Genomic DNA, 24,358 nt, shown 5'->3' with positions numbered 1-24,358 from the left:
GCGTAACTAATGGGACAAATGATAGTAACGGGGAAGGTGAGACGAGGCACGGGGAGAGGGCACGGGCGCATACGGGCGGAGGCGGGCGAAGGCGGGCGGGACGGTAAAAGTATAAAAACAAAAATTAAAATAAAGTCTAGAGAAACCGTCGATTCATAGAGAGGACAAATGAGGGAAACAATGTGCGGTAAACTAAGCTGAACAAAAGGTTAAACTAAGCAAAGCTAAGCCAATATGTGTTTATGGTAATGATGACACAAGAGAGACATGAATACAAGCTATTACGCTGTTTAAACAGAAAACAGAGCTAGTAAGCAACAACAAAAGTGGAATAAAATCTTTAAAAAAAAATGGTACTAAAAACATAATCGAAATAAAAGTACAAGATGTTCTGAAAAATCCAAGGAAATATATATAAAAAATTATATAACAATATATTAAAACAATATTTACTGTATTATTGTAATATATATTATTGTTATATATTATTATTATTATTATTATTATTATTATTATTATTATTATGTGATTATTGTAGTCATTAATTAATACACATTATAAACCAAATTCTCCATTAAAGTGAGTTCTTCCGCCGTAGGAAGAAAGAAATACTGAATTAATGCACCAACTTATACATTATTGTACATCGAACACACACACACACACACACACACACACACACACACACACACACACACTCATATACAGTACATGATGTCAGAACTGTGTGCAGCTTTGACCTCCAGTGCCAAAGTCACGCCATTGATTGATCGATTGATCGCTTGATGAAACCTGAGCAAGTAGTTACTGGTGACTAATTGCATTTCCATTGCCTATTACACAGCTGGTTATGGTATGCAAATTGCCGATTGTAAATAGGGAATAATAGAATTGTGTTCTTAGCGGGAGGGACCCTAATGTGCCGCGGGCGCTCCGCAAATGAGGGGAAGATGAAGAGTGGCGAGAACTCAACTCAGCAGGATTGTGAGAGTCATTCATCTGTGTCCGTCTCTGGGACCAATGGATTCTGACCGCTGCTTTAATTAGAGTGTGTGTGTGTGTGTGCGTGTGTGCGTGTGTGCGTGTGTGCGTGTGTGCGTACGTGCGTGCATGTGTGTTCCTGTGTGCGTGTCCCCACAGATAACCCCACACAGATTGCGAGCGTGTCCGTGGCGGTGAAGGTTCTGGACGTGAACGACAACCCTCCCTCGCTGATGGATTACTTCGAGGCGTACGTGTGTGAGAACGCCAAGGCGGGGCAGGTATGGCGACAACGAGCCTTTTCTTTTTTACATCCGTTGGCGTATCATTGGCACCTGTTTAGTTCAAGGCACTATTTATATGGCAATCATTAGGGGAGCCACGATTACGATTGGAAATTGGAAAAAAAAAAATCGATCTAAATGAGCAGGTTCGCGATTCTCCCTGTATTTTGGTGTGTAATACTGTATACAAAATAGCCTGTTCTAAATGTTGAGAATAAAATAACCGCCGCAATAAATCGGCCTCCACCTCGTCCATTGGGGGGGATGCCCCTTGCCCCATCTATTCCAACGTTATCATGGCATGTGTGAAAAGGTGCAAGAAGGAAATTTTCTGGAATGTAGCTGCATGTGTGAATAGTGAAACTCACTAGTGGGGCGGGAAATGTTATCCCTGTAATATAGCGGGAACTATGTGTGAAAGGGGCTTAACAATGGCATAGCAGTCAGCGCTGACAAAAAACACATACATATGCACAGTATGTTCGAGAATCGAAACATCGTATAATCGTAAAATCGCCAGTCATACCTGGTTGTGAATTTGGAGAACTGTGACACTCCTAGCAATCATACAAAGCCATATATTCAGCCCGGCCCAGAGAAAGCAACAACATGGAACAAGGTTTTCATAATGACCCGACTGCACTTTGTCTCTGTGGTGTGACTCAGCTGATCCAGACGGTGACGGCCGTGGACCCAGACGAGCCGCTGGGGGGACAGCGCTTCAACTACAGCCTGGCCCCGGAGGCCGCCAACAACCCCAACTTCACACTGAGAGACAATCAAGGTACAGAGCTGCTGCCACACGCTGCCATTCTAACACTCAGCACGTACTGTAGCTCCGGGTTACATTTCTCCTCATAGTTATTTGGACAAAGAAGACAATGAGGCGACAGCTGACCGGTGCATGGTGGGGTGGATGCGCGCTAGGGGTTAATTAGGACAAAACCTGTCCTTCGGTGCACGCCTGGGTTTCGCGGTCGTGGCTCAGTGTGGCAGGAAAACAAGGGATTGCAAATAAGCAAGTCATTTTCCATTCATCGTGACAAAGGTGTAAGCACGTTTGAGGTATTTCCTCTCACACTCCAAATAATATAAATACGGAGCCGACGACCAGAACGTTCCCGGGCAAAACTACAGGATGCGGTTGGCTTCTTCCAACTCTTGTTTTTTCTTGTCTCTGCTCGCCGTACGGAGGAGGTTGCCTTTGGGGTGAACTAATAAATCAATACGGGTTGTCACTCCGGATGAAACTCAGATCTCCGCCCGCCCACGACCGCAACAGCGACGACAGCGACTCAGATTGCGAGACGAGGGCATAATTGTTTGGTTTGCGGGGCGTGCCGAACTAGCAGTGCTGCACAGAGTGGGTTTGGTATGAAGACGCCGTGCATCGTATACCTATGCACCTCTTTATTGGGCTCTCCTTACATACCCGCCACATACTGATTGATATAGAAAGGGGCAGTGTACCCACCTACTCCACCATCACCACAAAGTTCCCTCAAGATAATGGTTCCCAAAAACATCTTGCGCAAGGAGCAACACGATTGTGATGAAGAGAGCTTGTGGTTTCCGCTCCTGCTAAGTCCAGTTAGCTGTGGGGGAGCAGAGCATAGTACTCAACCAATCCCTGCTCTTAAGAGGAAGCAGAAGCTATTTCATTGCCCTTCAGAAAGGAGAAAGAAGTTCATTCAATTTAGAGTGGAGTCCATAGACGGGGCATGGAGCGTGAACTGCTCTCCAGCAATGTTGGTTTTTCCCTCCCGTTATCGGGTTGTAGTAGGTGAATTTGTAGTTGCGGGAAAACTCAATCGTCGCTGCCGTCGATTACCGACAACTTTACTACAAAAGTGCTTGTGCCGCGCAAATCTATGTTACCGTCCTCATTGAAGGTAACTTGTTTTTGATTTTTTTTTACAAAAGGTTCTACAACTATTTCCGCAGTTTTATCCAAGGCAAACTTGTTGTAATATTATTGACCTCTTATTTATGTCCTTATTTGTGCATTTCTGAGCTATTTAATGTTTTAGAATACCCTCCCTGCAGCAATAAATCACTTTCACAGGCAACACCTAGAACACACTTTCTTTGACAAATAACAGATTTGACACCAAATTTGAGGCTCTTTCGTCGAAGCTGGCGCAGCCAATCTCCCTGAAATTACTTTCACGCTCGTTCAGTCACTTTGCGACGGAGAGACTAAAACTCAGTCCATTGACCGCTGAGCGAGCAGCTATTTATATGATTTTTTATAGAAATCCCACGCCTCAAAGCTTTCATTTGAGTGTCCACTACATTGACTTTCACTCTGCATTATTGACACCAAAATCGCAGCGGGTGGAAAGCAGAAAGTGAAATTCTCCGGAAAGGGGCCTTTGACTACAACGTGCCCCTAACCACCCCGCTTTCCCTCCACCTCCCCAGACAACACGGCGTGGATCCTGACCCGCCGCGGGGGCTGGTCTCAGCAGGACCAAACCGACTTCTACCTCCCCATCATGGTCTCGGACCGCGAGCAGCCGGTCCAGACTGGCACCAGCACCTTGACCATCAGGGTGTGCAACTGCGACCACGAGGGCAACGTCATGTCCTGCAACGCCGAGGCCTACAGCCTCCCGGCCAGCCTCAGCAGGGGGGCGCTCATCGCCATCCTGGCCTGCATCTTCGTGCTGCTAGGTGGGTCTACTAGGCGGTGTTCCTGTGAAGCCTAGATACTCGGCCTCGGAGTCAAAATTTTCCTTGAAAAGTAAAAAAAAAATATTCTGCCCGCGGACTGAGATCAATTTGCTTGGCTGCAATGGGAAGAAAGCCAGAAAGTCTAATGTTTCTATCTGGAGTCATTTAGTGATTTGATTTCGCTGACGTAGACATGGTTCTCCTCTGATTTTGACATATGTTGCAAGAAATTAATAAAAAACAGTTTAGAAACACTAATTTCTGAAATATATTTATACATTTAATATATTTCTATTTATAGACAGATCACGCTACAGATGGATGAGCACGTGTCCAATCATTATGAAAATGTTGATATCTTTTCCCCAGGTGTTTGAAAACTGTGAAAGCTCTACATTTCAACTTTTCAACTTTGAGTCCACTTTCTGCTCTTTCTGCCACGCAACCACAGCTTGCCGATACATTTCATCATTGGAATTGTCTGTTCCGATCTTGATAATATTTTTTCTTTGTTACACTCCACAAGTCACCCCACAAGACTAAACAATCCAGTGAAGCTGAGGTAAAGCTGACCTGTCTCTCTGCCTAACCTGTCTCTCTGTCCGTCCTCTCCCGCAGTGATGATCCTGCTCATGCTGTCCCTGCGCAGCCACCGCAAGAAGCCCTACCTGTGCGACGAGGAGGAGAACGTGCACGAGAACATCGTGCGCTACGACGACGAGGGCGGCGGCGAGGAAGACACAGAGGCCTTCGACATCGCCGCCATGTGGAACCCCCGCGAGGCCCACCACCCACTGGGCAAGATGAGGCAGGACATGCTGCCGGAGATCGAGAGCCTGTCGCGCTACGTGCCGCACGCCAGCGTGGTGGGCGGCGGCGGCGGTGGCAGTAACGTACACGGCTACGTCCTGGCCAAGCTGCTAGAGGCCGACGTAGACCCGTGCGCCCCGCCCTACGACTCCCTGCAGACCTACGCCTATGAGGGCGAGGGCTCGGTGGCCGAGTCCCTCAGCTCCCTGCAGTCGGGGGCGTCCAACACCGACCACGAGTACGACTACCTGAACGACTGGGGGCCTCGCTTCAAGAAGCTGGCCGAGATGTACGGCGTGCTGGACGCCAGCAACCCGCCCATGTGGTGAAGGGAAGCCTTTTTTAACCGGACGGACACGCAGCTCAAGAGAGGGGAGTACGGGCGAAACGAGACTAAAGAACAAAGAAAACGAACTACGATGATGGTGAAAAATAAATAAAAAATAAAATAAATCCAAAATGCGGTCGCCTCCACGCCGTTCTCGATTGCGCTCGAATGCCTCGGCTGATTTTCCACAGCCTTGAAGGGGCCCGAGACGTGAAGCAACATGAGCCCTGTTTAAAAAAAATAAATTAAAAATCCACCTCGCGCCTTCACAGGGAGCCGGATCCGCCGCCTCGCGGGGGCTTCAAAGCACACGTTGCCTCCCCTGCCCACGGCAGGCACAGACGGCCCTCTGGTTTAAAGAGATTTAACATTACACGCCTGCGAGGGGGAAAGGGGGGACTCGGCGAAGCCTTAACGGCGGACAAACTCTGCAATGCCGATCAACTATTTGATGTTTTTTTTTTTTATATATATTTTTGTTAACTAAGGCACTGGCTGCAGTCGAAATAAACAACAACAAAAATATCGTTTTTCTTTGAAATCGCTCCTGTTTATGTGGCTCCTTTTCCACTTAAATTATTTCTTTTTCTTTATGTTCTGTTTTAGTATTTATTTTATTTTTTTTGTAACTTATTTGGGTACTTAAGCAGCCGTCACCAAAAGTCATGAGTGAGGCAGCAACGTTTATTTTTTTTTTAATTTTTATATTTTTTTTATCATCAATTTGATCGTGTTCGATGTAACATAAATGGTGTCACTGCCCTTGTTTCGGTGCGTTCCAAAAATGAGTTTCCATATAAAAATGTACAATTTCTCGACTGGAGACGGTGACATTCCCGCGTGGAACGGTTAATGTTTTTAATGTATTATCCCAATTTCTGTATCATTTAGAAGTCTTTGTAATGTAGCCCAGTTGGTTGAGAGTTGTTTTTGTTTTTGTTACTTTTCTCTCCTGAAAGCATGAAACGGTTAAAGGGGAAGAGGAAAGCCGTTTCGGGAGCCGACGTACGAACGCACCAGCTGACGCGGAGAGACGCGGGCGCAGCGGCCAAACCGCACGAGCGGCCTTTTTCCTTTTTTTGGACTGGATCCCGGCCCCGACACCGACGGCGGCTCCATCTGTCCCGAAAGAGAGAATGTGTTCACGCTATGTCTCTCCACACAAGTGTGGCTTATTCCTCCGACGTCCACGGACGTCGGCCGCGTTTCTCATATGCTCCAAGTGCCAAATGGAAAAAAGGACATTTTTAAGAGAAGGAAATCGGTAAAACAACACCAAAAAAACTAATTAAAAAAAAGAAAGACACAACCAGGACTTTTCTTTCCGTGGAGACAGTGAAGAACATTTTGATAACCATTTGGACTGGGCGGATCTTACTTGAAATCAACGCGGTCAGCCGTGCTGCGGTCAGTGGTATGTGAATGTAGATATTTTTTTGTATTCTTGGTAATAAAAAGGAAAACACTTGAGCGTCCCGTCTTTCCCACCGCGTGGACCTTTCCGGATGCTTAAACGGATGAATCCGAGCGGCGCCTCGGTCGGTGTCTCTCTCGCTGGCCGTGGCCGTGGAACACGTACACGGCCTCTCAGGGCGATGAATAACCTCGGCCCTCCCTGCGCGACCTGACAGAAATCCAAGCCCTTTCATGATAAAGTAGCTATTTAAACTTGCAATCACATGCTAAATTGTCCTCCAAAGCGTTATTGCAGACGATTTGGCTTTCATTACAGTTTCCCTCAAAGCACTTAATTTGCTTGACTTATTTAGTGCCGAGGCAATTATGCTTAGCGTTGATTAAACGCTCATTCCACAGCACTTCCTTGTCTACCTTTGCTCAAGGCACCGGCAGTGTTTAAAAAATCGTTCTATCTCGTTGTGTGTGATGTTTTTTTTTTGTTTGTTTGTTTGTTTGTTTTTGTTTTTTACAATAACATCGATATAAGGACATGTTGTATGTGCCAATGACAATCAATCAATTACAAACAATGGGGCTCGTCTTAATTGCTTGTGTCAATCAAAGCAAATGGAACCGGGAGGAGAGGAGGGGGGAGGGAGGGTAAGGGAGCGCGGAGAGAAACATGAAATCGTGCAAAGAAAGGACGGAGGGAGTACGGAGGGAACACAAGGGCAGGGAAGAGAGATGCCGAACGGAAATGACAGTGGACGGAGAGAGAGAGAGAGAGAGAGAGAAGAGCAAAGAAGAGCGAGATCCGCGGCAATAATGTGCCCGAGATTATATGTTCCACCTCTTTGAACAGAATATCTGTTGTGGAAAAAAAATAAAAATCTGATAGAATAAAAAAAGAAATAAAAGTGCAATCAGTTGCTTCGGCTCCCCTGCTGAGCGCCAATCAAGAGTGAAATTGCACACACAGATGGGCTGATAATATTCCCAGGATCTCACTCGCTGAATTCATCGCCATAGCGTGCACACAGAGTGCAGAGCTCTGTCTACGCTCCGGCAGCTTGGGTTTGATCCGCCTGTTGTTGTTTTTTTGTTTTGTTTTGTTTTGTCGTGTTTTTGTTTTCTTTTGTTTACTCCGTCCTAACATCTATTATTACCAGAGAGAGTATCACAAATATTCACATTGTTCTTTCCTTAAAAAAACAAACAAACATCAAAAAGCCCCGTGCTCCCAGAGAAATGCCTGAAAAAGCCTCAGTCTCAGTGATTCAACTTTGCACGGAGCTGCTCCAACTCCTGCGGGGGAACTTTTGAGTGAAAGAAGCTTTATGTTATGGCTTCTATTTTTTTTGGGGCGGGGTGAGAAAGGCTTAAGGCTTAGTGACTCTAAAAAGGCATTATACGGCTAAGTCACCAAACTCCTCCGGGGCTCCTGCGGGGTAGTCTTCCTCAGGGACCTGAAGGACGTGCGCCCGCTTTGACCTTGTGCACGCCACTCCTCACCGTAAATCCTAGAATTAAATTCCAAGACACACATCTGTCCTATGTTCCGAGCAATACGGGTAAAATAATATTTAGAATGATATTTCTCTTATTTTCACAGTCAAGCATTTTGTGTCATACTTCCATTTTTTTTTTCTACGGATTAGTCTGTTGCCATTTCATTTCCATCTCTCTCAGTCCATTACAAACCTACTGCACATAATGTTTTCTCAGTCAAATTTGTGATTTGCATATTATGCAAATCACAACTTTATTTGAGAAAAAAAAGAGCTGCTCTAAAAACAAACAACAACAAAAAAAATACCTTAAAATGTGCTTTGATAGTGCAGTGCTATGATAGAAACACATTGTCGGGGGAAAAGCTTGCGAAAATGATATAAAGAGAAAATGATTTGACGGAAAACTACTCCATTGGGACAATGACCAGCGACCGCGTTCTTCAGGAGCCGTCGGCAGTCGCGGAAGCTATTGTCTCAATACTGGATCAAAAAATATCCTTAAGCCCATCACTCGGGTCGACTCCCAAAAATACCGGAGTTTTCGTTTTGCTCTGTGACTCTGCTCTTCTTCTTTGTTCTTATTGAAGGCCTTTTGATGATGACTGTGATGTAGAGTCGGTTCTGCCGCTACTGACAAATGTGCTTAGTACTTTGATCAAAAGCCATATCGGAATGACTACATACTAAGTCATACCTTCAAATGTGATATATTACCAACTGCCCCACGGCCATCCCCCAGCTCCCCAGCGTGGAGCAGTTCCCCCGGGCCCCTCCCCCCAGACCTCCACTACGAGCCAGGCACTCGGGGTGTCATTCAGCGCTGCTCACTATCTGGCAGAGGAGGAGCTGACACTGTGCAAGGTTAATAAGGAGCCTTCTGACTCTAATCCTGCCCTGGTCCCGCTGAATCATCCCCTAATGCCGAGTGAAGAAACTCACCCCGCTCTGCTGGAAGTTAAGGGGGAGGCCGGGAGGAAGTTAAGAAGAAGAGAGGCTTACCCCTGAGAGAGGAGAGCGGGTCCATCCCGGCCTGACATGTGAAGTTAGAGGATGGGCGATCCCATCTTTACCTCTCCCGCTCTCCCCTCTGCATCACTTCCATTCTCCCTCCCATTCGAAACTTGTCTTGAAGGCATCATGTGTGCTCTCTCTTTCTCTCTCTCTCTCTCTCTCTCTCTCTCTCTAAGTCTTACACTTGTCTTCCTTCATTCCATCTTCTTTACTTGTCTCTTTCATACAAGTACGCACCATCACACAGATGTACCCACCCACACAGACGTACCCACCCACACAGACTCACATACACACACACACACACACTTCCTTTCCTAACACATCCTACACTCATTCCCGGCTCACAGACTCTCTCTCTCTCTCTCTCTCTCTCTCTCTCTCTCTCTCTCTCTCTCCTTCCGTTCTTCCCGTCCTTTCTGCCTGCTGCTCTCGGCCCTGCTTTCCACCAGGCTCATCAGGGCGATGATGGGGTTTTGCGGTTTTATCTCTCTAAGCTGCTGCAGAACACGAGCTGTTGCCGTCAGGGTCTTTGCTGTGTGATGGCTGCATCTCCAAACCAAACCACCACACGCATCTCTACAGGGAACACAGCACAGTAACCCCACTTTTCCTCTCAACACTTCTCCTCCACACCCCGCTAGTTACCGCATTCTGGCTTCAGTTCCTTTTTTTTTTCTAAATCCCCATAAGAGTGTTCCTATTGTGAGTGTAAAACATTTAGATAAAACATTCAGAACAGTTCAAAAGGACGCATTACTGGCACATAAACACCCACAAAAACAAACACACAGACAGTTGGAATTAGAAAAGACAAAAAGCGCGACAAAATTTTATGATTACAAATAATGCAATCAAGGACTACAAAGGGAAAACCAGCTACAGAAGAGTCTGTTGCACCATCTCTCCCAGAGGATCTGGACACTTTTTTATGCATGCTTTGAGGACAACACGCCAATCACAGAAATCCAGGCGGGTGTGCGCAAGGCCCTTAAAAAGGGATAATCCATGCAGCGCCCCTGGACCAGACAACATCCCAGGCCACGTCCTCAAGGTATCTGCAGATCGGATGGCAGATATATCAACCTCTTCCTGCTCCAGTCTGCAATCCCCATATGTCTTAAGAAGACTCTGTCCCCAAAAAAAACCCGAGTTCCAATGTTTTATTGACTAACGCCCTGTTGCCCTGACATTCACCATCATGAAGTGCCTGGAACACTGGACCCACTCTCGTTCGCCTGTAGGCAAAGGAGATCTACAGACAATGCCATCGCCCTCACGTTCCACGCTGCCTTCTCCCACCTGGACCAGAGGAACACGTACATGAGAATGCTGTGCAGGGTTTAAAGCTTGGCATTCAGCACCATTTTGCCCTCTAAACTTGTCGCCAAGATCATAGATTTGGGCCTCAACGATGCCCTGTGCAGCTAGACACGGGACTTCCTGGCAGGCACACCCCAGGCGGTACGCATGGGCAGCGCCACCTCAACGGCATTGCCTATGACCACTGGAGCACCCAAGGCTGTGTGCTCAGCCGCTTCCTGTACTCCCTTGTGATGGACGACGACAGCCTCCACCCCAGCGTCAACAAAACCAAGGAGCTGGTGGTGGACTACAGGAAGCAGCTGGGGGGGAGGTCACGTCCCCTTGAAGGCTCCGCATTCTGCATTCATCTACATCCAAATTCATCACCAGGACCAAGCTGGACTGTGTAGGGCCTCTCCACCCAGGAAGAAGCCTCACATCCTCAGGGACCATAGCAACCCAGCACCACAGTTGGATTTATTTTGAACTTAAAGGAAATGCCTTCTAACATGCCCTCACCATTGGTAGCGTCTAGGGATTACATCATTCGGATTTTATTGATACCGATACTGATACTGTTTATCGATACCGATAGGTATCCTCTTATACTCTTATTGATCCAAATTTTCTATCCTCAATAATTTGGTGCAAAAAATAAAGACATGACATGAAAAGATGTGAAAATATTCAACAGTTATTTTATTATTTCTTTTTTTGCAGAAATAAGTGACGTGTCTGTCTGTTACAGGTAAACAGGCGTCTGGATTTAACCAATGGCGAGTGAGAACGTAGAGCTCACGTCATCGGAGGTCCCGCCTTCTCTGTCTCTGAGCCAATCACGGCGTACAAAATAAGAACACCGCCTTACATACTTTATTCACAACTTTTTTTTAAGCGTGCTGATGAAGAACTTGGATGACGGTACCGCTCATGGATTATTACAACACGTGGCGTCCGCTACCATGCCGACAGTGCAACGTGATGTGGCATGATAAGACAGGATAGATATGCCTCAGTAAGGTGAGGCATGCCCATCTTTAGACCGCTCGGAGGACTCCTTTTTAGAAGCATTTTAACATCTTTGCCGATCGTGTTCAAATTCAATGTTTCTTTTTTTTTTTTTTACCTGTGCTGTCAGCATGCTGGGCATACATCACAGAGTGTGTTTGTATGTGTGTGTGTTTGTGTGTGTAACGTTGCTGTAGATCAGTGAGTCTTCCACAGCAGTTTAGTATATACTCAAGTAGAATTAGCAGCAAAGTAAGAAGAAGTGATTCGTAACATAAGAATCGGGCCATCGACCGGTTCATGTCGATGTAGTCTCATCTTTAATGTTAAAACCAGTTTCCAATTTATAGTTACACCCCTATCAGCTGTTTTAGAATGCATGCTACATGCTACATAAATAACGATAGCAGCACCATATATCCAAGAGATTATTAATATTTCGGTACTGACCAGGAACTGACCAAAAACTGTCAGGAACCGGTACCAATTTAGTCTAGTTTCTCGACACCCATTCCACATAGCGACCACATTTTGTTCGATACACTTTTGAAATGAAAATTTCAATTGTAAACGATAGAAATATGTGTTTAACATTGTGGAAGATTTTCTCAAGGCCTCCTCCAGAGCTTGTAGGTTTGTTGGCTGAGGCGGACGAGGTCATAGAGAAATAATTCAAAGCGCTTCTTCTTAAAGATTTAGGTAAATTCAGTAACAGCTGGGAACTTTGTCAAATGCAAATAAAGTACAAAGAGTTGTGGCATTAGCGGGAATAAATATAGGCCAAATAATAAAGGGGGCGTCATCTTACTGACGATGCCTGTAGTTTCATACAATACGTGTGTTCTGAAAAATCATGAGCAGTTTATTGAGCAGCGGTGCGGCCCCCTGCAGACATACCAAGGTTAGAGCCACCCTCCCAGTCGTGTGAGCGCAGTTTAATACTGTGTGAACTAAGCAGGTGCTGAGGCAATCACTTTATATGGAAATAAAATAAGAAAATTATCATTCAATGGTTATATCAGTGAGAGTAAATGAAAGGTCATATGAACATATCTTCTAAAACATCTCCCAGTTTATCGAAAGCAGCATTATTCCTCTTACGTATAAAACATTACATTATAAAAGCATTTTATTTATTCGTCTATTACCAAGCAACCATACCACCGTACTGAAGCATACTGACGTACAGCACTTAAAGACATATTGCGTATCCTCATACCGCGAGATTGGAAGTGAAAATAACTATAGAAAAGACAGAAAAAACATTATTATACTCTGTGGGTTTTTCAGTAAAAATAATAGCAGACTGAAAATCTTTGCTCCCCTATTTTCCCCTATCAGTTTTCCAAGTAGGTTTTATTTCCCTCTGCATTTTGTACAGTACCTGAGGGTTTGAATTCAATAAAAAAAACATTCACTGTCCATTGAAAATAAAAAAAAAACAACGACTTTGCAACATATAATGAAATTCCACCAGCGGTGCACAATTTCATTATTAATGATGTTGACGGACGCCTTCGTTTTGGCGGCTGCAAACATGCAGGGGAGGCAGGGGGTGGGTTGGTAGGTGGGTGCGGGGAACAGGTTTTTGGGGGGGGGAAAGATCTGTGAGGCGTTAACTAGAGTTGTCAAATGCAATGTTGTTCCATCCCAGAAGACTAAGTGAGATCAACAATCCGGCAGCCGCCACCGCCCCATGCCACTTCCTCACCCGTCCACTCTGAAAATGACCAGCATACCTCGACGTTTACACACACCCCCGGAGAATATCCTTCTGCACGGCAAGAAAGCAAGAAATGCCACGCATGAAAGCAGCGGTCGGATCCAGGCAAATTGAACCTGGTGCGCAGTGTACCAGACCAATGGTTCTCAACGTGGGGTCTGCATACTCCCAGGGTTCCCCAGATAATGGATTAATAGTCAACCCTCACCATTATTTCATTTACAAAATGTCCGCTCCATTAGAGAATGTAAAATAATGGCCGTTTGGACTATTTCATCCGATGGCTTTGCACTACTTCATTTCTAACTGTAAAAATCTTCCCAGATTGTGGTCCCTGAGACTTAATCCTACCAAATGGGGTCGTAAAGTAATGTACATCAAATGAAGTGTCCTTAATATGAAAAAGGCTGAAAATTGACTGTATTAGGCAAGGCAAGTTTATTTGTATCGCACTTTTCAACACCACCCAATTCAAAGTGCTTTACATGGAACATAAAGAGCATTCAGACGAAGTGGCAAGAAACACATTATTAAAGGACATGTAATGCATAAAAATGAAAAAAATAATAATAATATACATAGAAAGTGTCGTGCAAAAGAAACACATTGTAAAAGGAAGAACGCATCAAGTTAAGAAATAGAATGCATAAAGACATGCGTTAGAATGCGTTAGACAATAACTGAACATGGAAATGCAGCGTTGGAGTTTGGCATCGAGGAGGGTCGAGTGCTGAGGCACGAATATGTTGAGCTGGCGTGGGACCGGGATGATACAGGTGATACTGTGCTTATTGAGCAGCTAATCCAGTAAAGCCCTGTGCTGGACGGGCTATTGATTGTGACTTGAATCTTCTTCCCTTGTAGCTTCACGTGTGCAGAGCCCGTGTCAAAAAAACTTGCCCGTCGGTGAACGCCGCGGCGAGGGGAAATACACTCTTTCTCACGGGAAAAACCGTGTCTGTGGGCGTGCCTCTTTTCCATGGTCTCCATAAGTAGAATGTCTTCTTCTTCCACTCAGTAAAATGGTTCTGGGGGGGGGGGCACCAAGCCTTGTCGCGCCTTGGGGCCTTGTTGGCTTTGGTGGAGCAGGAGAAGCTGATTGGATTCAGCGGCGACACCAACACGGTCAGAGGTTCTGTTTGTGTTCCCGATATAATGCACGTTGCTTTAGATCCTCAAGCCAGCGGTGTACGTTGCGGTCTGTTGATGTTGCTTTTGGCTTTTTTGGATTTTGCCGCCACGTTCAACAGAACTGGCAAAGCAATTGTGCAGTTGACATGGAACTGAATTGTTGGACAAATAGCACGTCCAGGACCCTCTCTGAACATGGTTCGGGTGGATGGGATCCCCGATGCGTCTCGGGTGCATCCACACCTCTATTTCTAGTTGTCTGTGGCGATGGCCATGTCCCAGAGGCATTTGAGGGGGTTGTGGACGTAGTGAGAAATGTGGGGTGGACGGCACCAGCGCGTGGCCATGGTCTCTCTACCGCACATGAAGGAAGCACCGAGGCCCCCCCCCGCGAGGCCGCATCTCTGCCCCGCCCCGCTCTGCACACGCTCCCAGTGGGGAGGCCAGAGCGTGAATATTTTCGGAGAAAACGCTTCGAGCGAGAGAATTCCTCTGAACTGTTGTGTTCTTACTCTTCCTTTTGAGGCCACATTATTCATTCAAGCCCATCTGGCAATAGCAGATAGGTAAGTATTTAACATAAGTCACACTCACTTTTTTTATATTGATATTAATCATATGATGTGCTTTGGATTTTTTTATGAAATGTGCATCATAAAAGGAAAAACTTTAAGTTATGAAAAACAAGTAATAATTCACAAAAAATACTTTTACTCCAAATATTTGATGAAATTTTAAATAATCAGTTCTGATAGATATTTTATTGGTAAATTTGGACACTGCTTGGAAATATATAAGAAAATACATAATTTAAAAAAGAATCTCCTGTGTCGTCCATATGTGATGTGGTTGATTCAAAGTGATTTTGTACCGTCAGTGTCCAGCTGTTGATGCAAAAATCAACTCCAGCCACATTCAGGCTGTGTTTTTTGGGCCCAAGCAGCTGCATATGGAACGGAACCCAAACCCTTCTAACGTCAACGCCGTCACCCGCCCACTGAGTGCTGAGCTTCCATCCGGGACGGAGCACGCCGCCCTCCACACAGGAAGTGGAACTCTTTACTCAGGAATTGTAATCACCACTTTGTTAGGATTTATCTGCACGGGGATCGGGACGCGGACGCTGCCGCCGATGTAATCGCGGCACAATCCAAACAGGGAGCCACGCGGGGGGCGGGGGACGGGGTGACCGAAACCCTCCCCGGCGTTGGAGCAGCGCGCACGGCCCATTAGAGCCACAGCGTCGCAAAGCAGATGTTGGAACCAGAGGAGCTCACTGCGCTTCTTTTTGTCTCATTACATTTGTCTCCGTACTCAGTCCTCCGCAGTGACGGCGGGGGGACGTGGGACCACCTGGCAATGTCCCAATTTCCTGCCCCCCCCCTTTGGTATTTCAAGAGAAATCAATATCGGAGGTTAACACAGTCCGCTGAGAAGAGTTTTTTCCCATTTACAGTGTCCACATCACATGCACTATTATCATCTGTCGTCAGTCCTTTAATTAAGGTACGGTAGGGTTTTTGTTTTTTTCACTAAGGGAATTATAATGATATGAGGATCAATTGGCAGGTCGTCTTTGGCCACGTCGGGGAAAAACACTCCGCACTCATCATTCTCCGATAACACGTTTCAATTTTAGGCGGCAGGAGGTTCATACCCTATGTTATTTCCTCTCGACACAGAACATTAGAGGTCAATTTATCACGAGGACCTGCGTCCTCCGGGGGCGGAGAAGTGAGAAAGATAAGCGAGAGAGAGAGAGAGAGAGAGAGAGAGAGAATAGAGAAAGAGAGAACGTGAGAGAGACCTATCATAATAAGCCCAGGGTTTATCTAGAAAAGGCATCGCCCTCACTCAATAAATCATGTCAGATGATATGCCAGATTGCATTGCTCAGCTGGCTCTGCGTGCACGCACACACACACACACACACACACACACACACACACACAACACACACACACACTGAGATCGACCAATCAGATCGCAGAGCATCAGCATTGTATCGCTAAGCGGCTGCTAATCTTCTTGTCACAATCTTGTCACAATACCTTGAAGTCAAGATCAGCATCGGGTACATACGTACCTGTGTGTGTGTGTGTGTGTGTGTGTGTGTGTGTGTGTGTGTGTGTGTGTGTGTGTGTGTGTGTGTGTGTGTGTGTGTGTGTCTAGGGGAGTATGTAAACATGCTGAGACGCTGCCTCTGTCACAGTAATGTATTTACCTCGATGGGGGTTATGGCTGTTGATGAGAAGCGCTCCTCCCTGATGCTGACACCAGGAAACTGATCCATCATCACACACCCCAACCTGCTTTCCCCTCCTATTTAAAATAACTTGTTGCACATTTTCTTTACATAAATGTCAAAAAATGTACAAATATTTACACATGCAATTTCATTTATTATTACTCCATTCCATTCTTTATTTATTTCTTCATTTGTTTGTCTTTCTGGTTTGTGGGTGCATGACCGGAATCCCAGCAAATTCTACATGAGTAAATAAAGGGTTTTTAAATGTCAAAATGTTCTCCAAATTTAGTATGGGAAACACACTGTACAGTACGGTTACATGGCCAATGCAAATGGAAAACAGTGAAGAATAAAACCAAACATCAAAAAAAACAAAACATGGAAATGTTGCAGTTAACATTTATACAGATTAGCAACCATAACCTAAAAATAAAACATTTAAAAATGACATTGTAGTGTCTCCAAATCCAAACAACCGTGTCTGCCGCCCTCCCCCCTCACTCCCTCCCTCTCTCTCCCCTCCCCCCCTCTCTCCTTCCCCCTCCCTCTCTCTTTCTCCTTCTCCCTCTTCTCTCTCTCCCTCCCTCTCTCCTACCCCTCTCTCTCCACCCCCCCCCTCTCCTCTCTCCCCCTCTCCATCCACATCCCTCTCCTCTCTCTCAATTAATTTTGGTAGGTACTAACGAGGGATGCAACGGTACAGTGGGCCCACGGTTCTGTATGTATCAAGGTTTTTGGGCCACAGTAATGGTACTGTTTCGATATCTTTATATTTAACCACATATGTGAGGTAAGTGCTGGAGGTCCGTAAGTTCAGGTAAGTGTCATTTAGGAGGATTTAAATGTATATTTAATACAACACAGTCAATTAATTCTTTTATATGATTATAGAACCCAGAATCGCGATTGTGGCGCCTCCCCTTGCGGCAGCCTGCGCGAGCACCTTGTGTCGATTACGCACATTTTGGTATCTTTTAGTATTTTTAGAGCTTATAGAGCTTATTGTGCGTAATCACCGGGTGTCATGACATTTCACTGCATATATGTATGACTGTATGTATATGTATGTGACAAATAATGTCTTGAACTTGAACTTAAACTTGAACTAAATCCAATAGGGTTCATGAGCGCAATGACATCATATCGGTTATTAATAGGTTACATCTCTTTAAAAACAGTTTAACTGCAGGGAAAAATCACTCGGCCCGTAGTGCTGGTTGTCAGTGCCAAAAGGCAAAACAACTCTACTTTAAATACGTCGCCGTGGAAGCACCTCACAAATAGCGAGAGCCGTGCAGTATCTGTCGCATCCGTCAATCCGTCCGATTTGAGATCGGCAAGGAGCGCCGAAAAAACAGTCCTCAAGCGGCACCTCAGCCCGGTTCATGATATGGAAAGGTTTTTAGTCTACTCATTTTTGGATCTGTAGCGTGACTGTAACGGTCATTGATGCGACAAGATGAGATGACTGACGGACTTGAGAATTGCCTCGAGAAGATCCTTCGACTGACTTTTAAGAATTATTGAAGGAAAAATAACATTAGAATGTGTCATCAGGGGACTGGACTTATTTAATTATGATAGCATAATAGTGAGAATACTGTATATTTAAATGTAATTTAAATATTATAAAAATATATATATGTGTTACACTTTTTTTTTTTTTACATTGGAATATGGAATGAATTCCAGGGGCCATGAGAAAGCATCCCAGGGGCCGGATTTGGACGGCAGGCTGCCAATTGAATATCCCTGAACTACAGAGTCCCTTTAAGGCCGTCACGCACTAAACGGGAATTTGAAGCACATCACACGTGATTTACAAACGCACCCATTGCTTTCAAGGGCTGCCCACGCACTAACAACCTCAAAATGTCGTGATCCGACTTTTGCAAAAATATCTTTTGGACAGTTTTTGAAGCAGTAAAACCTGATCAAAATCACTGCCCAGCGCATAACATTGTATATCACTTTTTTTTTTGTTTTCTTTCCCGCCGTTTATCTTTTCAAAGATTTTATAATAAATTGGGACACATTACGTGATTACTCAGTAGAATCAATTTGGCGATAAAAAAAAATGGACGAGGAGAAATGACTAAATAAAATTCAGAAGAGAGCTGTGATTTATGGCGGTAAACTCCAGTGACACTTTGATGCTACTGCCCCTAGTGGCCGATGGAAACATCGGAAGCAGCGTGTCCATTTCCAAGTCTCCGAACTAAAGACGACTCTCTGTGCAGAGTCGCCTTTTTTGTGTAACACACACGACGTCTACACGCGTGTGCATCTGGTTTTCACCATCCCTGCTGTCACTCCACCCAATGGAGTCTCATCTGGGTGAAGAATCATTTCAGAAACCCGGCTCCTCTTCCCGTCTGTGCGCAGGCGACGCGGCGGCGGCGGCGGCGGCGGGACGGCGGCGGCGACGCAATCGAGACAAAGAGCACCGTGAAGGCCGCGGGGCACCGCACAGTGGCGCACGTCGCGTCCCCGGGATAACACGCGTTCCACTCCGAGCGTGACCTCCTTTAATGTGACGCCGCCGCCTCCGCAGCCTCCACAGGCTCCACAGGCTCCACAGGCTCCACAGCCTCCCCCCGCATTCATTACAGAGAGCCGGACGGTAAACAGATCGATGGCGTCGGCCCAGGTAGAAACGTAGCTGCAAACAAGGTCAAGTGCATTCTGGGTAGGTTTTTTTTCTTCCCATGTAGAAAACACACAAACACCAACAGTTCACATGAAAGTTCACATTTAGTTCACATTTAATTTGAATGCACTGTGCGTCTACGTTTCAGATGTAGAATATTGGGTACAAGCGAAAATCGCCGGCGCTTCCCGGGTCAGAGGTTCTAATTCCCCGAGCGCTAGTCCCAACACACCTCCACGGTGAGAGGTGCCATTCAATTTCTTCCCCCCCTCGGGTTATTACTTATTTATTTGATTCATTTCTTTATACATGAGCAGAATGGTGATGCATATTATCCAGTTTGTCTATTCTGTCTACATGTGGCTGTCGGAGCATGGGAATAAATGTTGGAGTGGGAACAAAACCAGGAAGCGGGTCCACTTACAGGAATTGTCAGAATGAATCAGAACGACTTTATTTCGCCAGGTGCATTTACATGTACTAAGAATTTGTCATGGTGATTATTGGTGCGTCTCTACAGACTGTTAACATTCCCAAAAAAGCAGTCTAAGAAAAAAAAACATTAAATACAAAAATAATTATAATAAAAAACATTTGAAAAATGAAAGTAAAATTCAATAAAATTTGCAAAATATACACAAACAGCCAAAAAAAGCTAAAGAGAATCGTGAAGTAAATGGAATATACAGAATATACTGTACAGTACAATTTGATCCTATAGGATCGTGTTTGTTGATTATGATTTTAGATCATTCTATTTATAATTACTAGATAAATATAAATTGTGTAGTTGAAAATGTCATTATTTTATTGTCTTTCTTCCGCCCCCCAAAAAGAGGCTGTAGCAGCTAGAGGCAGTGCCCCAAATAGAGCATCGTAGCATCGACATGCAGACATGCGACGCTCCGCACGCTCCAACTCCAGCTGTGTTTCCCCCCGGAAAACGCATCATTTTCTGCAGTGAGAGCAGTTTGCATGCACGCATGACAAAACCTCGCATGGCAACTCCAGCCTAGCCTATGCCCGCTGACACGCACACAGACACAGCCACACAGACACACACACACACACACAGACACACACACAAACACACACACACACACACACACACACACACACACACACACACACACACATACAGTACCTCAACACACACCCACGTGCACACATAAGCGGGTGCGTCATTTGACAGCCACGCCCTCTGACGAGTTGCGTGCCGGCCAAGCCCGCTGTCTGTTTATCGGTTTTCACTGTTCTGGCGCGGAGCCGTCAGATCGCCGGATAATCACTGACGCGTTTACGAACGTGACATAGAGGCTGTGTTCCCGCGTGGAGGAACGGCTCAGCCTGCAGAGACGGGCGGAACCATCACGTATCCGACCTCACCCTCCACCAGTTTCCTAATCGTTTATGAATCATCTTAAAACCTCCTTATGCTCTTGTGATTGCGCTGTGATCAACCGGATAATGTTGGAACTCTTCGCACGATGAGTGTAATTTGGATGTGCAGTATCTTCTTGACTATATACACAGTCAGCCACAACATTAAAACCACCACTCATTACCACTAATATTGTGTAGCTCCCCCTTGCGCCGCCAAAACAGCTGTGACCCATGGAGGCATGAACTCCACAAGACCTCTGAAGGTGTCCTGTGGTATCTGGTACCAAGACGTTAGCAGCAGATCCTTTAAGTCCTGGAAGTTGCGAGGTGGGGCCCCCATGGATCTGGCTTATGGTTTCAGCACATCCCACAGATGCTCGGTCGGATCGGACCCTGACCCCGTCCATCCACATGATGTAGAAGAAAACGTGATTCATCAGACCAGGCCACCCTCTTCCATTGCTCCAGGACACCTTTCTATCAAAGCAGCATTAACCTTTAGCAATTTGTGCTACAGTAGCTCTTCTATGGGATCGGACCAGATGGGCTAGACTTCGCTCCCCACATACATCAATGAGCCTTGGGAGCCCATGACTCTGTTGCCGGTTCACTGGTTGTCCTTCCTTGGACCACTTTTGGTAGGTACTACCCATTGCATACACGGAACACAACAAGGGAGAATAACATTCAAGCTACATTGCAACAGAAACATTAGTGTAACAGTAAATAAATACTGCTAAGTAATTGAAAGTTAGGAGAGGAGGTGCTCTCTGAAGAGCTGGGTCTTCAAGTGCTTCTTAAAGACAGAGAGGGAGGTCCCTGCTCCGGTCATTTTTGGCAGCTCGTTCCACCAACGTAGAACTACAAATGAGAATAACCTGGATTGCCGTGGTTGTACGGCCGGCAGAGCCAGGCGACGCTCATTTAAAGAACGCAGCATCCGGGGGGTAACGTGCTCTTACAAGAGCATTTACTGTAAGTAAGTGGGAGCATTCCCAACAATCACTCTGTAGGCCAGCATCAGAGACTTGAACTTGATGCGAGCGGCTACAGGTAACCAGTGGAGCTCGATGAGCAGCGGAGTAACGCGTGCCCTCTTTGGCTGGTTGAACACCAGTCGCACCACCGCACCGCCGCACCGAACCAGATGAGCAATGTTACTCACTTCACCTGTCAGTGGTTATAATGTTGTGGCTGATCAGTGTATAGTACGCATTTACATGTTGTCTATACTAGAAATATCACTAATTATTTTCTGATTCAGATACCGATACTGAAACAGTGAGCAACAACCAATACGAATCAGATATTTTTTTTATCAATTAGAAAGTCTTTAATTAGACATTTTTATTGATGCACCTTACACTTTACTCCCGTACAGGAAGAAATACATTGTCAACAACACGACTTTTCTTTTATTCCGTTAAAACATTTTTAACTGAATTCAACGAACAAACAGAAATTACACTTAAAGGGCAAATTTGTGCAAAATTAGAGCATTAACTTTAACAAAAATAAACTTGACAGGATTTTACGTGATGAGGTCTAGAACTAATTTGGGATTGAGTTTTCCCTTTTGCTCGAGGATGTGCGTATCCAGTAAAAACGACGCGTACGAAAAACAAGCGTTAGCTTGTTCACAGGCGCTAGCTCACAGGCCTATACAGCCCAACAGGTAGAAGATGGAGGCATCGCTACCCCATAATACACATGAACCACAGCTTTCTAGGACCAACCAAAGACATGTAACAGCAAGGTGCTATGGATGAAATCTCCAGGAAATGTTTTGAATACGTATCATGAAGTGACCTACTCTCTGGCTCAGACATCCGATACCATTTGTGTCTTTTTAATGTATGTACAGTGCACATCTCTGTGTGTGTGTGTGTGTGTGTGTGTGTGTGTGCGTGCGTGCGTGCGTGCGTGCGTGCGTGCGTGCGCGTGTGTGTGTGTGTGTGTGTGTGTGCGTGCATGTGTGTGTGCGTGCGTGCATGCGTGTGTGTGTGTGTGTGTGTGTGTGTGTGTGTGTATGTGTGTGTGTGTGTGTGTGTGTGTGTGTGTGTGTGCACACCTGCATGTATTTGTGCGTGCATGTGTGCATGTGTGTGTGTGTGTGTGTGTGTGTGTGTGTGTGTGTGTATGTATGTGTGTGTGTGTGTGTGTGTGTGTGCACACCTGCATGTATTTGTGTGTGCATGTGTGCATGTGTGTGTGTGTGTGTGCGCGGGCATGTCCTTGCGGCGTGCAGGGACAGGCAGGCTGATGATTTTGACGGTGGAGGATTTAGTGAAAATGCCTCGCCCAGCGCTTTCTCCACAGCTGATGGATTAGACAAGGTGGAGCCGAGCTGCAGGGAGCGCTTCACTTCAGGAGGCTGCGAGGGCGCGGGATATGATGAGGTGTGTGTGTGTTCGTGTGTGTGTATATGTTACCACAGATGCATTCTAGATCTTTGACGTATGTCTGCTGTCGCTTGGAAATGGGTAAATACCTCATGCAGATTTTGCCTCAGAATACACCTGGACACACCCCAACTGGCACTGACCTGTCCATCTCATCAGGATCTGTATCGCCTTTTACTAAAAACGAAATAGAGAAATAAAACACCTGCTTATGCTTCTAATATCTATAGAAGGTTTAGCTGTGACTGTGATAGCCAGTGGTTTGATGCTATTACAAAATGTTCTTGTTGTCAGTCGTCTCAGACAACGATGTCTGCTTGATGTAATGCAAAGTCATCTAGTAGTGACTGGGTCTCAGGCCATATACTGTATATAAACCTACTGTATATGTAGGAAAACGCTGTTATCGTATCAAAATGTCTCCCCTCCACACAAGCATTTATGCATCTTAAAAAAGTTTAAAGTTCGACATTTTTCAGAAAATGTCCACAATTTCCCTCCACGGGCGCAAAAGCATCCATCCACCCATCCATCTATCTTTAATGAGCATGCAGAGAAAACCTGTGACAGCAGCCCGACGGGCTTATGCCACATTCACCAAGCACGTTGCTGCCATTTTCCAAACGCATTGTTGACAAGCTCGATTACCAAAATGTCACAAGCCGACGGCTCGACAAAAGCAAGACAGACTCCCTGTTTCCAACGGACGATGAAGTGGAATTAATGTTTCGGCTACAGCCGGGATCAGGTCACGTGACCATGTGATTGCGTGACCGGAGTACGTCACCGTTTTAGAAAAAAAAAAAAAACTTCCCCCATCGCCAACTCCGGCCAAATCTATTTTTGTCTCTAGATGATTTTTTTTAACCTGTACTTGGGTGCTGAGTCATCCGAGTAAGGTCAGAGCTGCAGTCATAGGTGTGCACCCAATGTCACTCCTGCACGTGAGGTTGTTATGTGGGTTTTTTTTTATGTGTGTGTGTGTGTGTGTGTGTGTGTGTGTGTGTGTGTGTGTGTGTGTGTGTGTGTGTGTGTGTGCCGCATTAGTGTGTGAGCACTCATAACCGTGCTTGTGTGGCCCATTATGATTGTGAGCATGAAAAAAAAAATATATATTTTTTTTAAATGCACGGCTCGCAAGAAGCGGCTCGCGGGCCCCGCCCCTCACAAAGCCTTTCCGCCGTCGATGCCCACGAACAGTCCAATAAGTTGCGCAGGCTCAAGGGTCTGGAGAAACTGTCAGGGTCAATAAGTCCGTAGATAGACTCCAACCAGCGAAGGGACCATCGGAGATGATACATTTTGTGATGGCAAAAACCTCAAAGCTCCGGTGAAACAGATCACACGACCCACGGCGAAGCAGAGTTCATTCCAGTCTGCACCGCTATCAGCTATCAAAACACACAGGGCTCATTAAATCATTAAACGCTTTTAAAACAGCTCCAGGAAGATCACACTCACAGTTGACACACACACACACACACACACACACACACACACACACAC

General features: G+C 45.6%; 1 protein-coding gene across 1 annotated transcript in view; it reads left to right on the top strand.

Annotated features, from left to right (window-relative positions):
• Positions 1–5,513, top strand: part of LOC307245213 (cadherin-20-like) — a 64,227-nt gene extending 58,714 nt beyond the window's left edge. The window contains exons 9-12 of the mRNA XM_080020667.1: positions 1,141–1,262; positions 1,932–2,049; positions 3,690–3,941; positions 4,560–5,513. Coding sequence (XP_079876793.1) covers positions 1,141–1,262; positions 1,932–2,049; positions 3,690–3,941; positions 4,560–5,080 — 1,013 coding nt within the window. The 3' untranslated portion in view covers positions 5,081–5,513. The remainder of the gene's footprint in view (positions 1–1,140; positions 1,263–1,931; positions 2,050–3,689; positions 3,942–4,559) is intronic.
• Positions 5,514–24,358: the final 18,845 nt, after the last annotated feature.

The sequence above is a fragment of the Zeus faber genome, assembly GCF_960531495.2.
Source record: "Zeus faber genome assembly, chromosome: 19".
In the NCBI taxonomy this organism is placed as follows: domain Eukaryota; kingdom Metazoa; phylum Chordata; class Actinopteri; order Zeiformes; family Zeidae; genus Zeus; species Zeus faber.
Note: the sequence above shows the minus strand (reverse complement) of the source record. Positions and strands in the feature narration are given on the sequence as shown.